At 54.3% G+C, this 21,278-nt stretch overlaps 1 protein-coding gene across 2 annotated transcripts in view; it reads right to left on the bottom strand.

Annotated features, from left to right (window-relative positions):
• Megf8 (multiple EGF like domains 8) overlaps window positions 1-21,278 on the bottom strand; it is a 40,176-nt gene that overhangs the window by 10,418 nt on the left and 8,480 nt on the right. For both annotated transcript variants that reach the window (XM_005338148.5, XM_078031987.1), the window contains exons 7-34: window positions 20,935-21,080; window positions 20,687-20,809; window positions 18,244-18,398; window positions 17,819-17,938; window positions 17,258-17,402; window positions 17,009-17,172; window positions 16,363-16,563; window positions 15,812-16,012; window positions 15,075-15,311; window positions 14,245-14,363; window positions 14,031-14,162; window positions 13,826-13,939; window positions 13,258-13,506; window positions 12,611-12,810; window positions 12,073-12,283; window positions 11,729-11,978; window positions 11,092-11,224; window positions 8,691-8,938; window positions 8,503-8,613; window positions 8,227-8,345; window positions 7,695-7,902; window positions 7,045-7,225; window positions 6,337-6,500; window positions 5,584-5,728; window positions 3,945-4,176; window positions 2,667-2,790; window positions 2,272-2,485; window positions 1,932-2,146 (exon numbers count right to left, since the gene is read on the bottom strand). In XM_005338148.5, the coding sequence (XP_005338205.1) occupies window positions 1,932-2,146; window positions 2,272-2,485; window positions 2,667-2,790; window positions 3,945-4,176; window positions 5,584-5,728; window positions 6,337-6,500; window positions 7,045-7,225; window positions 7,695-7,902; window positions 8,227-8,345; window positions 8,503-8,613; window positions 8,691-8,938; window positions 11,092-11,224; window positions 11,729-11,978; window positions 12,073-12,283; window positions 12,611-12,810; window positions 13,258-13,506; window positions 13,826-13,939; window positions 14,031-14,162; window positions 14,245-14,363; window positions 15,075-15,311; window positions 15,812-16,012; window positions 16,363-16,563; window positions 17,009-17,172; window positions 17,258-17,402; window positions 17,819-17,938; window positions 18,244-18,398; window positions 20,687-20,809; window positions 20,935-21,080 (4,861 nt within the window). The remainder of the gene's footprint in view (window positions 1-1,931; window positions 2,147-2,271; window positions 2,486-2,666; window positions 2,791-3,944; window positions 4,177-5,583; window positions 5,729-6,336; window positions 6,501-7,044; window positions 7,226-7,694; window positions 7,903-8,226; window positions 8,346-8,502; window positions 8,614-8,690; window positions 8,939-11,091; window positions 11,225-11,728; window positions 11,979-12,072; window positions 12,284-12,610; window positions 12,811-13,257; window positions 13,507-13,825; window positions 13,940-14,030; window positions 14,163-14,244; window positions 14,364-15,074; window positions 15,312-15,811; window positions 16,013-16,362; window positions 16,564-17,008; window positions 17,173-17,257; window positions 17,403-17,818; window positions 17,939-18,243; window positions 18,399-20,686; window positions 20,810-20,934; window positions 21,081-21,278) is intronic.

Here is a 21,278-nt window from a genome sequence, read left to right as displayed (position 1 = left end):
ATCATATCAGACAAAAGACCCCTTGTGTTCACACACAGCATCAACCTTGTGCTGCCTGGCTCGTGGACAGGCTGTCCCTCTGATTCACAGGCCCCACACATCCTCCTGCCTCCTGCCTGGAGCTTTCTCATCTCCTGAGCTGCCTGGGCTCTTCAGGCATCTAAGCCTAGCGGGTGTGGAGGAACTGGGAGGGGCTGGGGGAGCTGTGTGAGACAGCAGATGCTCGGGTGTCGCCTTCTGGTCCCAAAAATTCCCACAAAGACAAATTATAGAAATCTCAAGAATATTTGGGGAGGCCTTGTACTGCCAGGACCTCAGGTTTGAAGGCAAAGGGCCTCTGTTTGCAGCAGACCAACACCAGAGGGTCCTCTGACCTTCTGCCACACTGATAATCCTCTGAGGAACCCTCACGGGTATCCTCTGGGAGTATCTGACATGGAGGTAAAGAATCCTCCTAGTGGGTGGAACTCAGGACAGCAGATCAGTCCTCCCACCAGTGCTCATTACACCAGCAGCAGTAACTGGCTATGACTCCTTACTGGATGGCAGGTACTGTTCTGTGCTCTAAGTAAATTCTCCTACTTAACTGATATGACCTCCTTATGGGACAGGCTGTTGATAATGATTCCCATTACTCACTGAGGTTTAAGAGAGGACAAGTCACTCAAGCAAAGTCAAACAGCTGGACAGTGACAAGGTTGGATTTAAACCCAGGCCCAGCTGAGCTTGGACCCTGAGCTTGGAACCTTAGCCCCTGATCAAATGAGCCAAGATGCCACTTGCAGGCATCTAGCCATAGATGCCCGAGGTCCTACACACCCTGACCTCCTGGGCTGGAACGGGTTGGATATTATTGTCAGTTTCTTTCTGTAATCACCTCTCAAAATGGAAGTTCTAATGGTAAGTGTCCCATTTTCCCTGCACTGCTGTCCAAGGTGACAGGGTGGTGGCTGAGGTGATCACCGGCTCGTGGGCTGTGGCCAGCGAGGAGGCTGGACTCTATTGGGTCTTGCACAATCAAGGTGTGAATGAGGAACAGATGTTGGGGGGAATCAGAGACTCATTTCCTACTAGAGATGATGGTAGAAGGTGAATCTGTCTTGTCCCCCACTGGGGTGGAGTAGGAGGCAAACACCTTTGTACCTGGTGAAGGTAAATCACACTTGGTGAAGGCATCTTTGGAATGAACTTTCTGGAAGCTGAGAGGATGTGCTGGGCAATCAAGGGGCAGGCTTTCCTGGACACATGGTGCTTGCTTTGCCCACACCAATCACCCCTCCAATCCAAGAATACAGACTAGCCCTCACCTGCCCTGCCCCATTGGAACCACATGCTCCCGGCCCTCCCCAGCCATGTCTCAGTGGACCACAGCTGGACACCTGCCTCACAAGCTGGGTCACAGTTTCCCCTTGAAAATGTGAGCAAACTCATCATGAGAGGGCCCTATGAGAAAACTATATAATCTGAGGCCCTGTTTGTTGATGATGAAGCTGAAGGAAATCGAAGGACACAGATGTATGGAGAATCACTGAGACCACAGGCAGTGTGGCTGAAGAGCCAGAGAACAGCAACACTCCTTGTTCTACTGAACACCCCACCTCCTTATTACGAAAGCAGCTGGGGGCAGCATTTCTTGCAAACAGAAGCTCCCAATGTAGACAGATGGAGCAGGAAAGCAGAAAAGGGAGGTTGAGGGGGCATGAAACAACAGTTATGGAAAGAAAGTAGAGAGGAGACCATGAATGAGCAATGGAGAGATACAGGGGCTGGGGAGTCTGGGAAGGAGGCACAGAAGACAGCACGGAACGTGCAAGAGGGAAGGAGCTGGTGTGAGGAGGAAGAAGGCATGGCGGGCTGCAGCCAGGGAGATGGAAGGAGGAGGACAGGGGAGAAAGAAAGCCCACTGAGGGCAGAGAGGCAAGGGGCAGTACCTGTTGGAGGCTGCTGCTCCAGACACAGTGCTGCCAGCCCCCATCGGCACCCTTGGAGTCCAGGCACGAGGTACAGTTGGGCAGGAGGTGACAGGGGGTGGGGCAGGGCAGTGGGGGTGATGATTCCACGGGCATTGGAGACACATTGAGCAGAGAGTGGCTGAAGCATGTCCAGTCGTAGGTGGGCTGCACTGAGAGGATGCGGCGTGTCTCCCCTGGGTAGAGGACACAGATTAGAACTCAGTCTGGCCCCCAGCCCTCCTCCCTCAGGGCCAGGGGTCCAGGCCCAGGCCTCCTCCCTCAGACCCAGGAGTGCAGGCCCCCAAGCCCTCAGGCTCACCTGTCCTCTTGAACTGCCGTGTCCACATGCACTTGCCCTCCCTGGTGCACTGCTCACAGTCAGCAGCCCCGCACGCCGCCTCTGAGCAGTTTCCGGCCCAGAAGACCTCTCGCTGGTTGATGCGACAGTCATTCTCTGAGGTGCAGGACCCATTGCGCCCAATGCAGGCACCCTCGGGGCAGTTGGTACACCACTTACAGCGGGGGGCTGATGCCTGAGGAGGAGCAGGCTTGGTGGGGTCTGCAGGGCTCTCAGTTCCCCTTCTGACAGTCTTTCCCATCCAATCACTGCTGAAGGGCTCAGTGGTTCCCGAGACCCTAGACAACTGGCCACAGATCTCCACCTCCTGCCCCTCTGCCTGCCACTCCTTGTTATTCCCTGCACAAGCCACTCACCTCTCCATCTCCAGGCTGTAGGGTGCGGGGATGGCGGGCCAGGCACTCACTGCAGGTCCGGAGTCGTCGACATTCCTCTGGGGATCGAGGCATTGGGGAGCAAGGGGCACCCCCACAGCCTAACCTGGAGGTCATGAAGTGTGGCTCACCCACTCAGCCAGGCCCATCCTTCGGCTTCTTGGATGTGGTCCTATTGTTCCCCCATACCGTATCCTGAGATGGACCCTGCACAGGCCTCCTGATCCTTGTCCTCCCCACCACTTGTGACAGATGGTCTCACTTTCACCTGTCACCCTGGCCAGCAATATCAGAAAATACCCCACGCCCTCCTGCCCCTTCAGCCACTGAGCCCTCTGCTTCCTGAATTTTTTTCTCTGACCATCTCCTCTCCCCCTCCCTACAGGCCCTTGCCCAATTCAGGGCTCTTCCTCTTCCCACAGCCAGCACCTAAGTCCCCTTGCTGCCTCTCTTCATTACTCCACCTCTCACAACCGCTCCAGGGATCTCCCTGCCCAGGCCTGACCTCCCCTTCCTGCTCAAACTCTCCATGGCTCCCCCGGCTGCCCACAGTGCAGATACACAATCCCTTCCCCTAAATCCTTGGAGGTGCATAGGTTTTAGAATTTTCCAGATTTTAAAAATGCAGTGGGTGCTCCCACTATTACACACACACTCAGGTGCTTCCCCCACCCCCAATAATCAAACCCATTAATATTCCTGCAGTTAATGTGATGAGACACTTCATGGGACAAACAAAGCCCACAAATAGCCTCGAGTCAGTTCAGGATAATCCAGCAGCCAAATGAGTGAGCTGGAGCGAACTTATGAACCCCTGGGCCTGCAGAAATGTTTGGATCCCAAACTTCAGGTGAGGGACTGTGGAGCTGGACAGAGCCCAGTGCCTCAGTCAGGCGGTGGAAGCCCTTTCTGAGATGACCCCACTCACCCTGTCAGTCTCACTCGCCCTCAGGTCAGATTATCTCCCAAACATACCACACAGAGCCCGCTTTTAGACTTTGCTGCTCTAAACTGTTATCTTTCATTTAGGCTCAATTCAGAACCAGCTCCTCCAGAATGAGACCCGAGCCCACAAACAAGGCTCCCGGCTGGAGCTGGCTCAGGCTGCCCCACCGGTGATGATTCACCCACTCTCTCACATGAAAGCCGGTCTCCTGAACCACATCAATATACTCCTGAGGTCCCCTCCCAGCTCATGGTGCAGTTACCCTCAACAGGAACCACCACTACCTATAATGGGCTCTTGGTCACTGTGGTTACCTGTGGGCCTGGTCCCCGGAAAGGCAGGCCCCATGACACCAAGAGCAGGCTCCAGTCTGGTTACAAACTTCAGGTGAGGACATTAGGCGACAGGGGTCAGGGGGCAGGGCCAGTGCCAGTAGGCGGCCCAGGGCCACTCCACCAAATCCCCCAGAGATGTACAGGCGGCTCCCAACTGCTGCCACCGCGTGGGCCACAGACTCCTCCATTGGGGGTCCCACAGAGGCTGGGCCTGAGGAAAGATAGGGTGTTCAGAGAGACCGCCCAAGAGGTCAGTCAAGGAGGGACGCCCAGAGAAGGAAAAGCCAGGGAGGGTCAAAGAAGACAGGCAGGAAAGCGACAGCCGAGGACAAACGGGCAGGAGAATCAGACAGCAAAAGAGAGGAAGAGAAAGGCAGACCAAACAGAAAAAGGTAGCCGGGGAGGACAAGGGCAGAGAAAAATGTTTGGGAACCATGCGGGAGGTGCTGGCTGAGCAACACTGCAATGGCTCTAAATGCCAAGGAGTTGATCATTTTTATTGACCTATTTTTGTGGTGCTAGGAATTGAACCCTGGGCCTTGCACATATTAGGCGAGCACTCTCCCACTGAGCTACCCTCTATCTGTTGTTTTATGTTACACAAATTTCACCTTAGTTTTTTGTGGGCTGGTTGGTTTTGTGAGGTACTGAATTGAATGCGGGGCACTTTACCACTGAGCTACCTTCCCAGCTCTTTTTTGTTTTTGCTTCGAAACCAGGTCTCACTGAATTGCCCAGGCTGGAATCAACCTTGCAATCCTCTCGCCTCAGCCTCCTGAGCAGCCAGGATTGTAGGTGTGTGCCACCACGCCTAGCAGGGGTTTTTTGTTGTTGTTGTTTGTTTGTTTTTCTTTTTTAATTCTCAAAAGAGAAAGAGAGAGAGAGAGAGAGAGAAAATAGTAGGAAGGGTAGATTAAGAGAAAAAGTGCATTAAGGTCAGAAAAAGAAGCAAAAAGGAAAGGAGACAGGCTCAGAAGCACACACAGTCACTCCCTCTGCTAAGTGAAATACAAACGCTGGGGTGCCTTTGGGGGTAGAGCACTTGGCTAGCATGAGTGAGGCCTGGGCTTGATTTCCAGCATGGCAAAGAAAAGAGAAAAAAGGGCAAGATAAAAGCCCCCTTCTAGGGGCTGGGGTCGTGACTCATTGGTAGAGCGCTCACCTAGCATGCATGAGGCACTGGGTTCAATCCTCAGCACCACATAAATGTAAAATAAAGATATTGGGTCCGCCTAAAACTAAAAAATAAATGTTTTTTTTTTTTTTTTTTTTAAAAAGCCCACTTCTAACTCATGAACAGCAAAGCCTGGGAGGAAACTCCCCGCATCCAACAGGGGTTCTCTCTAAAGAGTAGGATTCTGGGTGTTTTTTCCCTTCCTGTTTTATAAATTATATACAATGAATATTATTACTTTTACAGTCACAATAAAAAGTAAATTTTCTAAGAAAAAAAAAAAAGATCTTCCTCATGGTCTTTAAATCATATGGGGCGGGGTGAGTGCTTTGCTGGCGAGTCCCAGGAAATCAGAATGACTTCTAATGTGTGGGGGTCCCAGGACAGGGACAAGCCTCCCCCAGGGTGTTCCCCACTCTCCCAGGGAGATCAAAGGGGACTTACGGGTGAGGTCGGGCAGAAGCCAGGCGTTGCAGTTGACCTGGTAGAGCAGAACATCGCTGCTGAACTCATCAGGGTCTGAGCGCCCACCGAGGACCACCATAGTGTCCCCTAGCAGAGCCGAAGCATGGAAAAGTCGGGGACGGGGCTATTGGGGAAACACACAGTATGGATGGCCTGTCAGAGCCCTGTCCCTTGTTCCCTGTGCTCCATCCCCACACCTGCCACCCCTGAATTTCCCTTCCTACTCCACCAGCTCACCCAGTCATCCCCAGGGACTTGGCTCAGACCCCCTGAGGTGAACAACAACATTCCTGCCACCCAAGTTACAGCCCCGGGCCTGAGGCTCCCTGGAGTGCCTTCTTTTGCCTCTCCCTGCCCTGAGGGACTTAGAAACTGCACAAGCCATTGTCCCTACCAGCACAGATGGTTCCTTATTCTCCCACACCCACCTCCTTGACCTGGTAAGGCAGGAAGAACTAGGGGTCCCAGTTCTACTTTTTATAGCCTGGAAGCCCAGGAAGAGGAAGGGACCTGCAGGGCCACACAGAAAGTCAGGGCAGAGAAAGGGCAGAACCCATGCCTCTGACCTCCTGGAGAGGATTCTTGCCTCCAAATCAGGGATGGAAAAAGAGGAGATCTAAGGATGTTATGGTTCAGTGTAGGGGACTGGAAAGGGAGGCTGGAATTGAGGAGGAAGCCAGTCCCTGGGCACCTCCTTCCCCATAGTCATCTATCTGGACCATTTTTCCTGACCTTTGCCCCCTGAGAAGGGGCCAGCAGGCTCCAGGTGCGGTCAGGACAGTGCAGGGAGTAGAGCTCTGGGGAAGGGGCTGCCAGTTCCACGTGGAAGCGGAAGCCCCCAAACACATACAGGGAGTCGGTGGCCTCATGGTAGACCGCAGAATGACCATAGAGACCTGGAGGGGGGCAGAATAGCCACAGAGATGGCAGAGAAGGGCTGACCAGCAATGCCCCCCACCTCCTGGGCTCCCCTTCTGGTGACCACACCATGACCCCAACACACCCTGAAGCCAGAGACCAAGGAATCCTTCTCAACCCCTCCCTCTCTTGAATTCTAAAGGACAATAGAGACATGGAGAAAGGGAAGAGAGAAAGCAACAGTTGGGCGATTATGATCAGCTCATAGGAGGGAGACAGGGTGACAGAACGTCCAGGGGACAATGATAAAAGCATGTAAAAGCATGATAGGGAAAGGACAGCCCCTGAGGGACAGTGATCTTAGAACCTGGGGGTGGGAGGAGAGAATGGCCACAATGGGCAGGAGGTGGGCAGGTCATCATGAAGTGGGGGAGAGTTAAACAGAAACTGAACATCACCAGAGATGGTTTCCTGAGATTCTGGATGAGGTTGGGGTCCGGGAAGGGAAATAACAAGGGTACAGTGGGCAGCAACCAGAGTATGGGAGCGGACAGCCTACGCAAAGCCCAGCCCCAGCCCCACCTGTTGGAGGTGTCCCGCTTTGGGGTCCAGACACCCAGGTGCCAGTCGCCAGCTGGTACTCAAGCAACTGCTGGTTGAAACCGTTTTCAGGGGAGTAACCGCCTACCAGGATCAGAGATAGGCCTCGGCGGGCAGTAAGAGTATGACCAGCAACAGCTGGCAACTCCACGGTCTGAGGGGCCTGAGGGATAAAGGATCAAGGTCATCAAGGGAGCCAGAAGTTGGAGTCCCCTTGTGGATAGAAGCAAGACACAGTCCCACAGTCCCTTCCCTCTGAACTGCTAAGGAGGGAGTAAGCTCCCGGGGCTGGTCAGACCTTGACCTTCTAAGACAGAGCCCTGGCAGGTGTACAGCAGACTCTGGTCAGTTCTGTCCACTCCTCATCCACTTCTCCAGGCCCAAGCAGCCTGGTATGCCTGTGGGAAGCTCCTGCTTCTCTTCTCGGGTGAGCCTGTGTTCCAGCCTCTTAAGCCAGAGCATCACAAGCCTGTGGCCAGAGATTGGCTTGCAACTACAATGTAACCCAAGACAGCCAGTGCAATTCAACTTGGGGACTCCTGCTGAAACTCTGGGAGATGGCTTCCTTTGATGGAAAGCTTACAAGAGCTGTTGTGGCCATCTTTGCCTGGGGGATGGAGACAGGTGCTCACCTTCTCCTGCCGCCACTGTAGGGTGGTGAGATTAAGGACCCAGAAGTCTCGGGTGACACCCCCAGCTGTGAGTCCCCCAAGCAGGTACATAGCACCACGCCCAGCGGGCACATAGGCAGCTGCGTGGAAGGAGCGGGGTGATGGGCCTGGACCTCCATCCTCAGCTCCAGCCAGCATCTGTGTCCATCGCCGCTCACTCACCGAGTACCTGGGGCCAAGATGCAGAACAGCAGCCTTGCTGTACAATCACCCCAGCAACCCTAAGAGTGACCCTACCTGGCAGATGCCCCAGCCTCCCTTGGGGTGATCTTTATAACAGTTACCTTATCATTTCCCGGGGAGCAACACCCAAAGAGTATCCCAGTCCTAGGTGAGCCGCCTGTGATGAGTATCCCAGAATCTTTTGAGTGTCCCTCACCTTAGAGGTTTTCTATATTCCCTTGAGGTGACTCTTGGATGACAGACATCTCAGCAATCCCTAGGGTAACCTTTTCTTATTTCAGGTATCCCACCTCCTCAGCACAGTCCTCACCTGTACAGGTTTCCCAGAAGCCCCTGGGGCAGGCCCAGGCCCCCAAACATCCACAAGGTGGCATCAGGTCCCTCCACCATAGTGTGTCCCAGGCGGTGTAGGAAACGGCTAGCAGTGTCCTGGAGGTGGGGGCAGAGGTATCAGGGGTCAGGCTAAGGTCAGGACAGTGTCAGGCATGGGTGGACAGTCTGAAGTGGCCAGGAAAGCAGGTTGGAGAAATGATCCACAAGACAGATTGTGTGGCATGTCCTCAGAGAGGAGGTACCCAGAACTCACAGCTGAGAGGCGGCTGTCCATGAGGGTCTCCCAGACCAGCTGCCCGCCATCCAGCTTCGTGGCACAGTCGGGGCCCCCGAAGCCCTCAGCACAGATGCACACGCCCAGGCTCTGGAGACAGCAAAAGGAGGCTCAGGGTAGTCCTGGTCACCACCCGCCCCACTCGGCTGGCCCTGTCCCATCTGTACCTGGTTACAAATCCCGGCCCCAGTGTGGGCATTGCAGTTTTCAGGACACAGAGCCATGCGGCAGTGTGGGCCAGCCCAGCCCTGGGGACACCGGCAGAGCCCAGCACCTGCAGCCCCATCCTGGGGCACACACTCCTGGGGGACAGGGCAACTCCCTGGGCCCCCTGACCCACAACGGGCAGAGCCCACTGAGGCATTGAAGCCCCAGGAGGAGGAGCCATTGGCTTCCCAGTGCAGCACAAGCAGCCCTGTGGAGAGAGAGGACGTGTTCTGGACACTGCTCCACCCCCAGGCGTGGAGAAAACCCAGCACAACCAGGCAAGGAGTACCCTGGTCACTTATAGTCACTGCCGTGGTTTACGGTCTCTCTATACGCCTGTCCCTTGACCAACCCATCAAGTTCCATCCACCTTAAAGCCTAAATCTCAGGTGAAGGGTGTAGCTCAGTGGTACAGCGTGTGTTCAGCACACACAAGGCAGTGGATTCAATCCCAGGCACCAAAAAAAAAAATAAAAATTAAAAATAAAAATAAAATCTAAATCTCTCATATTAACCTACTTCTTGCCACCTTCTCAGTGGTGGCAAGACAACATCGCATCTCATCTGGACATCAGTGCCATCTCCCCACTGTCTTCCTGGTTGCCCTACACTCTGCCCTCCCAGCAGCTTATGCAATTCTTTTTTTTTTAATATATATATTTTTTAGCTGTAGATGGACACAATATCTTTATTTTATTTATTTTTATGTGGTGCTGAGGATCAACCCAGTGCCTTACGCATGCAAGGCAAGTGCTCTACTACTGAGCCACAACCCCAGCCCCCCATGCAATTCTTAAAAACAAGAAGTTTGACCCCATCACAGGCAAGTTCTAAACCTTCTACAGCTTCCACTACTCTTAGGTAAGACTGATTTTCTTTATAAAGATTAGCAGGTTTGCCAGAAGTAGGAAACAGAAATTAATTACAAGATATGATATGTAAAATACACCTCAATAAAGTTGTATTTTTTAAGAGACCCCTGCTGGAGCCTAAGGCCCTGCAGAACCCTGACCTCAGGACCTCCCACTTCCTCATCCAGTATGCCCTAGCGTCAGCCTGGCCCACCATCCTGCTCTCAGGGACTTGGCATCTGCTACTCCTCCACCTGGAGAAGGTGCTCCCACCATGCCTCCAGCTTCCCACCTCCAGCCAAACTCACCCCACACAAAAGTCCTCCCTAGCTCCAGCCCCAGCCAGGCCAGTGCCACTCCTTTTCCCTGCCTCGGGAGAGAGTTACTATGCTGAGTCTAATGCTTTGTTTGGGCACCCCCTTGCCTACCCAGGTTCTTGAAGGCAGCACCTATGTCCCTGTTCTCAGCTACACCGTGTAGAGCTCAGGTGACCTCAGTGTGGGTGTTCTGGAAATATTTGCTGGGCACAATGAAATCCCCTCATTTCTATGGGAGTCACTGTGGAAGCCTGGGGGTTCATTTACATCAGGTCAACTACACATCTCTCTCTTGGCCTCCAGCACCAGCCTCTGACTCACAACAAGAAGGAAGAAAGCATATCCAAACTCTGGCTCTTTAACTGCCTGAGGCAACCAATCCTTTCCAGCGCATCCCCATCCATTCAGCAGTTTCTCAACCTCTCAGTCCTAGGTGGTTCTTTGTCATAGAGGCTGTCCTACAGCCCCATCTCTGCTTTCCACCCACTAGATGCCTATAGCACCCCTAATCATGACTGTCAAAATATCTCTAGAAGCTGGAACTGGTGGTATATGCTATAATCCTGGCAACTGGGGAGGCTGAGGAAGGAGGATTGCAAGTTGGAGGCCAGCCTTGGCAACTTAGTGAGACCCTGTTCAAAACGAAAAATAAGAACTAAAAATAAAAAGGACTGGAGATGTAGCTTAGAGATAAAGTATCCCTGTACTAAAACACACCTACCTAAACGTTACGATATATTCCCTGGGCAACAAAAATCACCCCTAGGACTGGTTGTAGCTCAGTGGTAGAGCACTTGCCTAGCATGTGCAAGGCACTGGGTTCAAATCTCAGCATTGCATATAAATAAAGGTCCACTGACAACTTAAAAAAAATAGTCACCCCTTTTGAGAATCACTAGGCTAAGGAGATGCTCAGCCACATTCTCTGTGTCCCAAAGACACACATGCCCTGCTCAGCCCCTCTCTTCAGAGCCAGCCCAGCCTGCAAAATCCTCTCTATTTTCCACTGAAAAAACTGGGGCCCAGAAATGGAGAGGAACTGCACCACCCTCCAGGCAAGGGACTGTGTCACCCACAAAGTCAGCAACAGTCCCTGGAATGAACCTGGCTCCTCAGCCCAATCAGATCACAAATGCAGGAGCAAAGGATACAAAGCCCAGCACAAAGGGACCCTACTTCCCCAGCCCCCATACCAGACAGGGCCTGCACAGTGAGGGGCCTGTCCCGCCGCTGGCCGCAGAAGGCAGCTATGAGGCTACGGTCCGACTGGACAACACCAGTGTCCAGGAAGCGTGGGAATCCATCAAAGGCCAGGACGTAGCTCAGCTGGAGGGGTGTAGAGTCAAGGGTTAGAAGACCATGAGGTGAAGAAAAAGTGCACTTGGGTCTAGGTGGAGGAAGGCCTCAGGAGGGGAGGGCAATCTGAGACTGACAGGGGCTGTCTGAACATTCAGGGCAAATGTCAAACTGCAGCATGGAGACCACCGCTCCCAATGCCGTTTCAAAGCAGACATGGCTAGCTGACTGGCCACTCTTGCCTTGAGCCTCTTTCTCAATACATAGCTCCCGGCAGCCACCACCAAACAATCAGAATTGGTACACAGGTTTAATAATTACCATCCCTGGTCTAGGGAAGGGGAGTCTGAGGATCTGGAGGATGAGGGAGAGGATTTCAGGAAACAGGAAGAGAACTGAGAAATGGGAAGACCTGTAGGCTTAGGAAGAGGGGCTGGGCAGTCTAAGGAACAGCTTGGGATTTGAAGTCTGGGCAGGGCAGGGGTCGGGGCAGGGCATGGTTCCAGCTTGAACCCTAGTCCCTTCGGTACTCACCGTGCAAGGGGTGCTGCTGTCAGGGGAGAAGGTAAGGGTGAGTGGGGGACACAGGGTCCCTGGGGCACAGGGCTGTAGCACCTCAGTGGCTGAGACAACCCACACACAATAGGACAGGCCAGGCCCGGCCCTTGCAGCCCCACCACCTGGAGGCAGCAGTCCCCCAAACCGGCGGGAACCCAGAGCCACTGAGGACACGTTGGTGAGGAGAGCTCGTCCCCCACATTCCCGGAAACAGGAGCCACCAGCCCTGGGGAGAAGGAGAGCCAGAATCAGACCAGTCCTGCCCCGGCCCACTGTGTCCCTAAGCCCACCCTACTCAAATCTGCTGGCCCCTGGCTCACCGGGGGTCCCCGTAGTAGCCTGGTGAGCAAAGCTGGCAGTGGGCTCCCTCTGTGTGGTCCTGGCAGAAGCAGAGCCCGCTGAGGTTGTCACAGTGGCCACGGCGTGGGTCCCCATGACCATTGCACTGGCAGGGCCGACAGCCTCCTGAGCCTGTGGCATTGCCAAAGCTGCCAGGACGGCACCGTTCACAGTGCTCCCCCCACGTCCAGTCTGTGAAGACCGCAGCAGACGGGACACAAAGTCAGGGATAAGGACAGAAGTGGGCCCAGACTAACTGGCTCAGAGGATTACTGATCCCACCCGCCTCACTTCAAAGGAGTGAAACCAAGGCCCCTGACTGGGACAGAAATAGCAAGTCCCAAAAGGGGGACTGAGCCCAACCAGAAAGACAGTGGCACTGAAGACTGTTTGGGTCAGGAGCAGGTAAATGGGCAGAGGGACCCAGAAATGCATGCAGGGAGCCCGAAGCCCACTCACAAAAGACAAAGTTGGAGCCCCCCAAACCCATCCCAGGGTCTTGGGATAAGGGCTGCTCACCCTGGCACTCATCACAGAAGCCAGGCCCCCGTTTGCGGCAGTGACTATGGAAATTGCAGCCACAGTCTCGGGAGCAGCGGGGGGCAGGGGGCCCTGGGGCAGGCGTGGGTGGGGGCAAGTCAGATGTCCACCCCAGGTCACATACACAGGTGAAGTCTGGGGGTCCACTGCATACACCATGGCCACAGTCCTCCAAGCACCTGGGACCATATGGGAGTGAGCAGGCCCAGGACCCCCAAAGCATCCCCCTCATCCCACCCACCAGAACACTATCACAAATGGCTGCCAGTTTCCACTGTCCTGAGTGACCCAGTCTCCACAGTAACTTCATTACACGTGGTGAAGCTTGTCTCCATAGTAACCACATATCAGCACTGTAAAAACTCCCTTTCAACTAGGTCCTCCTCCATCTCCACAGCAACGCTAAAGGTTATAGCCCATTGTCTATGAGTGTCCTGTTTCCATAGTAACTAGGGTTACCTTGGGAACCCTGCCACTTAAAAGAGGTCCTAGTCTACAGGGTAAAACCCCCAGGCTAACTAGAGATACTAGAATCACAGGAGGGAGCCCAGCACCAGGATGGCTTCCTCCACCTCCCAGCCCCAGTCCTGAAGCGATATCTCCATAGCAACCCATGCTTCACTCACGTGCGGTTGCAGTGCGTGATGCCATCACCCTGGTAGCCACGCTGGCAGTGACACTCATAGCTGAGAGGCGTGTTCAAGCAGGTTGCCCGCGGGTGACACCGTGCCAGGCCCAGGCGACATTCATCCACATCTGGACAGCGGGCATAAGCCCAGCGGGCAGGGAGAGCCACAGGCAGCCCCAGGCCCTCCCCCACCCACAGGGAGCAGTTACCCCCACCCAAGGGCCCGGAGAAGTCCCCCTGTAGGCACCTGGGGGGAGAGAGATTGAAGGAGAGAAGAACATAGAAACAGGGCCCAGAGACAAGGGGAAAAGGAAAAGGGAGAGAGGAGAGAGAGACACAGAACAGTGAGCAGAGAGTAAACCAGGGAAGGGCAAGAAAGAAGGGGAATGGAGGAGGAAGAGAAATGGGGAGAAGGGGGAGGGAGGAAAGCAGAGGTGGAGGCAGCAGGAAAGGAAAAGCAGCCACAGGATCGGGACAGGGCAAAGGGGCAGAGAAACAGAGGCCGCCGTTAGTCACTGAGGAGGGACAGCCAGGTGTCCTACCCCACCGGCCCCACCTGTGCTCACCGCCCCAGCGTGGGGTTGTCCTCATTGCCACACCAGCCGCACTCGTGGCTCTGCAGACACTCATGGCAGGTCAGGAAGCCATCACAGCTCCGGCACCTTGGTTCTGAGTGCACACTGTGGGGTGCAGGTGTGTGGGAGGGATCAGGGACTGGGCCCTCTGCCAGCTTGAACCCTCGCTCCATCAGCCCCACCCCCAGGCCCGCACCTGTCGTCCCAGCCACGACAGCCTCCATGTGGGTACCGGGCCAGGTAGGCAGCAAACAGGAAGCAGGTGTGGGTAGACTGGCACCAGGCACACTGGCTGGAGTTGGCCAGGCAGTCCTCACAGGTCAGACGCCTAGGACGGGAGCAGAGGCCATGTCACTCCAGCCCATGCCCCCACGCACACCCACCCGCTCCCTGGGACCAGCTGAACTCACTGGCTGCAGAGTGGGGGACACTCCTCTGGGCTCTTCAGGGCACCTCGACCCCGGCCCCGCCGACTGCATGCCGCATCCCCTTTGCGGCTGGTGCTCTGATGCCACTCACAGAAGGGGTCCTAGGGGTTGGACAAAGAGTCAGCACTGAGTTCAGCCCACTCCCCTGAGCTCCTGGTGTCCATCCATCACCACTCAACAAGCAACACCTCGCTCCCCTGCTGTCCCCTCTGCACCTTCCCTTCAGCCACACGTTTGTTCTGCTTGACCAGCACCCACCCTTCTTTGGGCAATAGTACCTTTCTATGGGACCCAGTGGGGCAGATTCATCCTTGTGATCCAGAGGTGGGCAAGGGGCCACGCTCCCTCCCAATCCCAGTGACTTCATCAGGAGCTTGCAAAACCCAACCAGAGCCAATGACATGTGATTCTGGGACTTCTCAGCAGAAGTCCCAGAACTGCCACTGGAGTGGGGTGAGGTGGCAATAGAAAGAGGAAGGCACTTTCCCCTTGATGCTGAGTTGCGAGCTGGAAGTCTGGAGCCCTGTCTCCCCTGCCAGTCACTAGAACAGTGACTCTTCTGGGAACGGGGAGTCAACTGCATTTTCTGTCCCCTCAACAAGGCATATTTTGACTCCCAGGTCATCTTTCCAGGCCCGTTTCATCTACTCTCCACCTGGCTCTTCCCTTTACACAAAGGACAACTGCCCTAGCCATCTGCTCCTCACCACCAGGTCCCCTTGGCTGCCCGTGCCAGCTCCAAGGGGCCCTGTCTCAGTGGGCTACTCTGGCTGCCTCAGTCTTGACATCCCCACTCTGGGCCTGGTGGGCACCTGGGTGCAGGCATGGCAGTCGCGATGCTCCTCGCAGAGTGGGCAGAGGGCAGGCACTAGCACCAGCAGGGACCCGCCGGACCCATCATCCTCGCAGTGCGCCCCAACCTGGCGCAGGTGGCAGGTGGCACTACTCAGGCACCAACCACAGCCCTGATCTGCCAGGCAGCCCAGGCAGGAGGAATAGGAGGCGCAGGCCGAGGAGCGGTAGGGCTCCAGGAAGAAGAAGGAGATCTCCTGGAAAGGTGACATGAAGGTCAGGAATCAAACTTCTGGGAAAGGGTCAGAATTTGGGACTAACAACTGGAATTAAGGGTTTAGAGAATAGAAAGTCAGGAGAGAAAATCAACAGGCAAATGAGGATCAAGTCCCAGAGACCCTAGAGACAAGAAGTCAATGTATGGAGGGCAAGGGTCAGGGCAGGAAGAGTCAGAAAATGTGGATGGGGTCAGAATATGGGATCTGGGTTGGGGTGTAGCTTAGTGGTAGAGCACTTGTTTAGCATGCTTGAGGCCCTGGGTTCCATCCCAAGCATTACGGGGGTGGGGGGAATATATATATATATATATGGTATTGGGCCAGGTTCTGGGGCAGAGGTCAGGGTCTAGGAGGGTTCAAGGTAAGGTCCAGAGTTCAGAAGCCAAGGGTTAAAGAGTCAGAGGTCAGGATCCAGGGAATTAAGAGTTTGTGGATGGACTTCAGAAAGTCTCAGGTTAGAAGCTGGGTTGGGTACTCACGCTGCCGCCTGGCACACCAGTCCGATCCCATAGCAAAGTGAGCTCACTGTGCCCAGGGCCTGCTGAGCCATTGAGCTGGCCCCGGATCTCCACTGCATACTTGTGGCCTCGCCCAGGCAGTGGGAAGAGGCGAGTAGACCCTGGACGCTGCAGTCGCCTCGTCTCCTTCTCCTGCTGTGCCACCCAGCGCCCTACCTCCTCCTGAGAAGAGGATAAAGGCCTCAGAGGCAGTGCGCCCTGACCTGGCGCAGGTGGCAGGTGGCACTACTCAGGCACCAACCACACCTCCAGGACTGACCCCTTCAGGTCCTCTTCCTAGACCCTGACAACCTCCAAGTCACCCCGTGACCCGCCTCCTCCCAGGGGAGTCTGACCTGGTAACTCAAACCGTCCCCACCTTCTTCAAATCTGTTCACAGTTGAAAACCCCAGTGCTGTCCTCCTCCTCTGAGGACACATCCCCAGTCTTCCCCTGGAACCACAGATGCCCCACACCACACCTCAAGCCCCTCTTTACCAAAAACACACCGCAAATGTCCCAGGCTTCCTCACCATGTCCTCTGTGTCAGGGCCACGGGCCATCCGGGCCAGGACGTGTAAGCGTTGGGCCCGGGCCCACACTGCCACATCCTCAGCCCCCGGCCCACCTGGTCCTCCAGGCAGCAACGGGTGGATGAAGCCACGGTAGACCAGGGATACATCTGTCTCTGCGCTGGGGGTCAGGGTGATGGTTGTACTGCGGACAATCGAGACCTAGAGCAGCCAGAGGTGGGGTGAACATGTGATTACCTCTCTGGATTAATCCCAAGTCCACACACCTTCCAGGCCATATCATGCTCACCCTCTCAAGTAGCTGAGATTGCAGGCATGCCCCACCCTACCTACCTATATATATTCTTTTTAAGTTCATAAGGTAAATCAGACCTTTGAATGAAAAGACTTTTAGGGTGATACAGCTCCATTTACAGCAGGGGATGTAACTCAGAGGTGAAGTGCACATTCAGCTAAGTGCAAGGCCTTGGGTTCCATTCCTAGCACCACCAATACACACATACATACACACACACACACACACACACACACACACCACCACCACCACCACCACCACCACCACCACCACCACCAATATCCACTTGAAAAAAATAAACCCTAGGCCCTGGAATATCAACAATCCTGGAGCACCTAGCTGTTTGCCCACCTTGTCAGGCTGGGAGGCATTGGGTGGCTGCTGGAAGGTGAGCAGGTGCAGGCCAGGCAGGAAGCTCTGGGTGACACAGGCCTCTAGAGATGTGACGAAGACAGGTGCTGGCCCCCACCAGCCCACAGTGCCTGAGATCTGCTCCCCTCGGCAGTGGGCCTGCTCTGAGAGGACAAGGGTATGTGGAGTTGGGGGATCAGTATAGGGTGCTCTGCCACCCCTCCCCCCCCCACTGCCCTAGACACTCACCAGGTCGAGGGAGGCAGCTCTCATTGTGCACACACCAGCCCAGGGCACCAGGCCACCGGGGAGGGGTTGTGGGACTACTAAAGGCCAGGCATGCCTGGCAGTCACCCAGCAGGCGGCCCAGACCCAAGCAGCTAGCAGCTGGACACTGCAAGGACAGGACGGGACAGGGTTCAGTGTCCACTGGAGCTCAAGGGAATAGGGAAGGGCTATCGATACAGGGTTCAGTGTCCACTGGAGCTCAAGGGAATAGGGAAGGGCTATCGATACAAGGGTCCTGGGTATAAGGAGCCAGGAAATTGGAGAATGGGGAATTGAAAGCAGGGTTGGAATGTGGTGATCAAAGACAGGTACTGGGGAGCCCAGGACAGGGTCAAAGACTCAAAGGATCAGGTTGGTGGGGAGACAAAAGTTCAGGGATTAGCAGGTAGGCAGGAACTAGGATCTTGGGTGTGAAAATAAGTCTTCCAGTCAGGGGAAGGTCCCTGACCACTTGTTTAGGCAGAGGGAAGCTGAGGGCATGGCTCTCTGATAGGGGACAGAAGGGTTAGGGCAGTCACTCACAGGCCCTGAGGGTGTCCCAGGAGGGGGTGCAGCTTGGCAGGCTCCCTGACACCAACTGCATTCAGGGTCTCGGGAGCAGACGCTGTGGTCTGTGTACATGGAACAATAGTCCAGGTGGTACTGTAGGGAAGGGGTGGAGACAGAGGAGGAAGCTGCTCAGAGCTGGGGCTTGCCTCCCAACCCCTCGCTCACTGTGATCATCCCAGGGACCCTAATTGCTCAACACCACAAGGACCCTTCATTCCTCCCCCAGCTCAGGGACCCTCTAGCTCCTCTTCCCTCAACCCCAGGGATTCTTTCCCTCCTCTCAAGGTTCTAGGGAGCCCCCCACCCCCAGAGGTACCCTCCACACTTTTTCCCTCACCCATGGGAACCATGCTACCTCCTCACCCAGCCACCCTCTCTCCTATCACCCCAGTGCTCACATCCAGGGCAGGTGCCTGGAACACGAAGGGGGGCACTTTGTAGGCCATCAAATCCCCACGAGGCCGGCCACTGTACCCCCCAGCCACCAACAGGACACTGCCGCCAAGCACTGCCGCCACATGTGAGTACCGACCACTAGGAGGCGCTGCTCGGCCTAGAAAGATACAGAACCTCAACGTGAGACCCCAAACCCCCAACTCCATTTCCATGGCTTCCCTGTCAGGGGTTACCTTGACTCTCCTGGGACTCAGCTCAGCCTTCTTGTTGCTGCTTCAATCTCATCTGCCCAAGGAAACCCTCCCAGGTTGCCTGACTTCACACTGGTTATAATTCTCTCATTTCTCTGAACCTCAATGTCCCTGCCCAAATCATCTTTCAGAAAGAACATGATTTTTTTTTTTAAAGAGAGAGTGAGAGAGTGAGAGAGGAGAGAGAGAGAGAGAGAGAATTTTTAATATTTATTTTTTTAGTTCTCGGCGGACACAACATCTTTGTTGGTATGTGGTGCTGAGGATCGAACCCGGGTCGCACGCATGCCAGGCGAGCGCGCTACCGCTTGAGCCACATCCCCAGCCCAAGAACATGATTTTTGAGGTCAGAAAGAGTTGCATTCAAGGGCTGGGGATGTGGCTCAAGCGGTAGCGCGCTCGCCTGGCATGCGTGCGGCCCGGGTTCGATCCTCAGCACCACATACAAACAAAGATGTTGTATCTGCCGAGAACTAAAAATAAATAAATAAATTTAAAAAAAAAAAAGCGTTGCATTCAAATCCTGAATCTATTACTTACTTGGATTCAAATCATGGTTCAACTACAAGCTGTGTGGCTTTAGGAAGGAGACTCGACTTCTCTGAGTCGGTTTTTTCCTCTATAAATGGCACCACCAACCCACTTTTGGGAAATGGGGAGTAAAGGAGAGCTACCCAGGTCTATCAGCACCAGCCTCCCCTCTTGTGACAGCCCCATTTTCTTCTGGAAAATAACCCTTTCCCATTCCTAATTCTAGAGACTTGAGTGGCACTATCCCTGCCTCTGGCAAAAGTAGTGTCTTAGCCCAGGCCTCACGTCTCAGAAACCAGTTCAAGGATGGGTACAGGACTCAGTTCCAACAATTCTTGGGAAAAAAAAAATTCTCTAGGAATTTTAAGGGAGTAGAATAAAATCCAAGAGCTATTAGCAGCCATCTATAAACAGCAAACAGCTAAAGACTGAGGTGAACCCATCTGAGAAATGGAGGAAGAATGGCAGACACTGTGATGTGAACACCTAACTCCAGCCCAGCCTTGAGTTGTGACCCAAGTGAGCCAAAACATTCTCTTTTCTGCTTATACCCTTGGGTCAGGTTTCTGTCACTTAAAACCAAGAGTCCTGACAGAAAGGTAACTGGTCAGTGAATGGTGACTCTGCACCCTCCTCTGATCCATGTGATCTGTAAACACATGGGAATTTGCCCAGGGAATTGCTAATTCGAAAAAGGAAGAGGCTTCCAGAAACTTCACATTCTGATCCTCCAAGTAAAGGGGCTGAAGGGAAGAACAGGGACAGGCAGAAGAGCCCTGGCACACTAAGGGCCTTGAACACCAGGCCTGAGCTTTACTCCTGATGGTCACACAGGGTTCCCTTCTGACCCTTCCTCCTTCCTGGCCCCTAAGTATTATGTTCTTCCTCATGCCTCAGTCCTCTGTCGTTGGTCTCCTTTTCAGTAGGGAGGGGAGGACAGATGGGCCCTGGGAGTCCAGAGTTTCCTGAAATGATATTCCCAGTCTGTGTATTTAGCATCTTCTGAGGAGAGAGCTTGTGGCTTTCTTCCCAATCTCAAAACAGAGATCTAATGATTTTGGAAGGGTGCTCCACACCCCCTCCCTAGTGAGCCCTATGTCCTACAGCAGGTCCCTCATTGCTATCAGAAAAACAAAGTATCAGGAAAAATAAAGAGGAAACGAAAAAAGTAATTAAGAAAGAACAAACAAACAAACATGTTGAGCCCTTCACGGCATTCTTCATAATTCATGCACCATCTCAATTTGCTCTCACATCCGTCTAACAGTTTAACATTCTCATAATCCCCATTTCATAGACAGGAGAGTGAGGCACAGAGATTAAATGACAGTTTGTGTGCAGGTGGCTGTTGAAGCCAGCCATCTTCGTTCTTCCACTCGTCCACTGTGGCCTAGAAGTTACTGCTTCCTGGGCAGTTCCCTGGGGAAGTGGGAAAAATGGCAAGCCCTGAATTGAAACCTAGGTCCGATGCTGCTGACTGATGCTCCCATCTCCATGGTAACGATACCCTAGTCCTGTCTCCAGCCCAGGCCTGCCTTCTAAGGCCAGCTCCAGTAGGATGTCATCCAACAAGGACCTCGATAGTTCAAGTTACAGATTCACTGTGAGGAGGTGGGAGGACGGGACTCTCAGGAGCCCTCAGGGAAGGAGAGAGGCCACTCACCCTCAGGGGTTCCTGGGGGGGCAAGTTCAGCCCCTGACACCCACTGATGGCAGCCAAGGTGGTAAAAGAAGATGCCGTCTTCATAACATTTTTCCTCCTGGTAATGGGTATGCACGTTGCCCCCTGGGAAAGGAGGAAAGGGGCACAGCTGGCAAGCCTGGGGGAGGTGGGGACATCCATGCAGGGAGCCTCAGTTAAGGGTTGGTTCAGGCCCCTGGAAGGCAAGCAGGACTGGGGAGCCTCCTCACCATAGACCACCATGTAGTTGCCCAGGACACTGGCTGTGTGGAAGGCTCGCTCCCGTGGGCCCTGAAGCCCATCCCGACCCTTTAGAGTTGTCCACACCCGACGATCCACATGGAAGAGCTCAGTGGAGTTGACCCGCACAGAAAACCTATAGGGGATAGGCAAGCAGGGTTCAGGCAGGAAGGGCCTCTCTCCCTCCTCTGGGCTCTTAAGAGCTCTCTGAACACCCAGGATGGAGACTGGCCACTCGGTGCTCTCTGTGGGCAGGACCCAGGTCTAGCTCATCTCGAATTACCTATGTAATCTGGCAAAGGCTGGACACTAAGTAGGGCCTTAATGAATGGAT

This window comes from Ictidomys tridecemlineatus, chromosome 15, assembly GCF_052094955.1.
Source record: "Ictidomys tridecemlineatus isolate mIctTri1 chromosome 15, mIctTri1.hap1, whole genome shotgun sequence".
Taxonomy (NCBI): domain Eukaryota; kingdom Metazoa; phylum Chordata; class Mammalia; order Rodentia; family Sciuridae; genus Ictidomys; species Ictidomys tridecemlineatus.
Note: the sequence above shows the minus strand (reverse complement) of the source record. Positions and strands in the feature narration are given on the sequence as shown.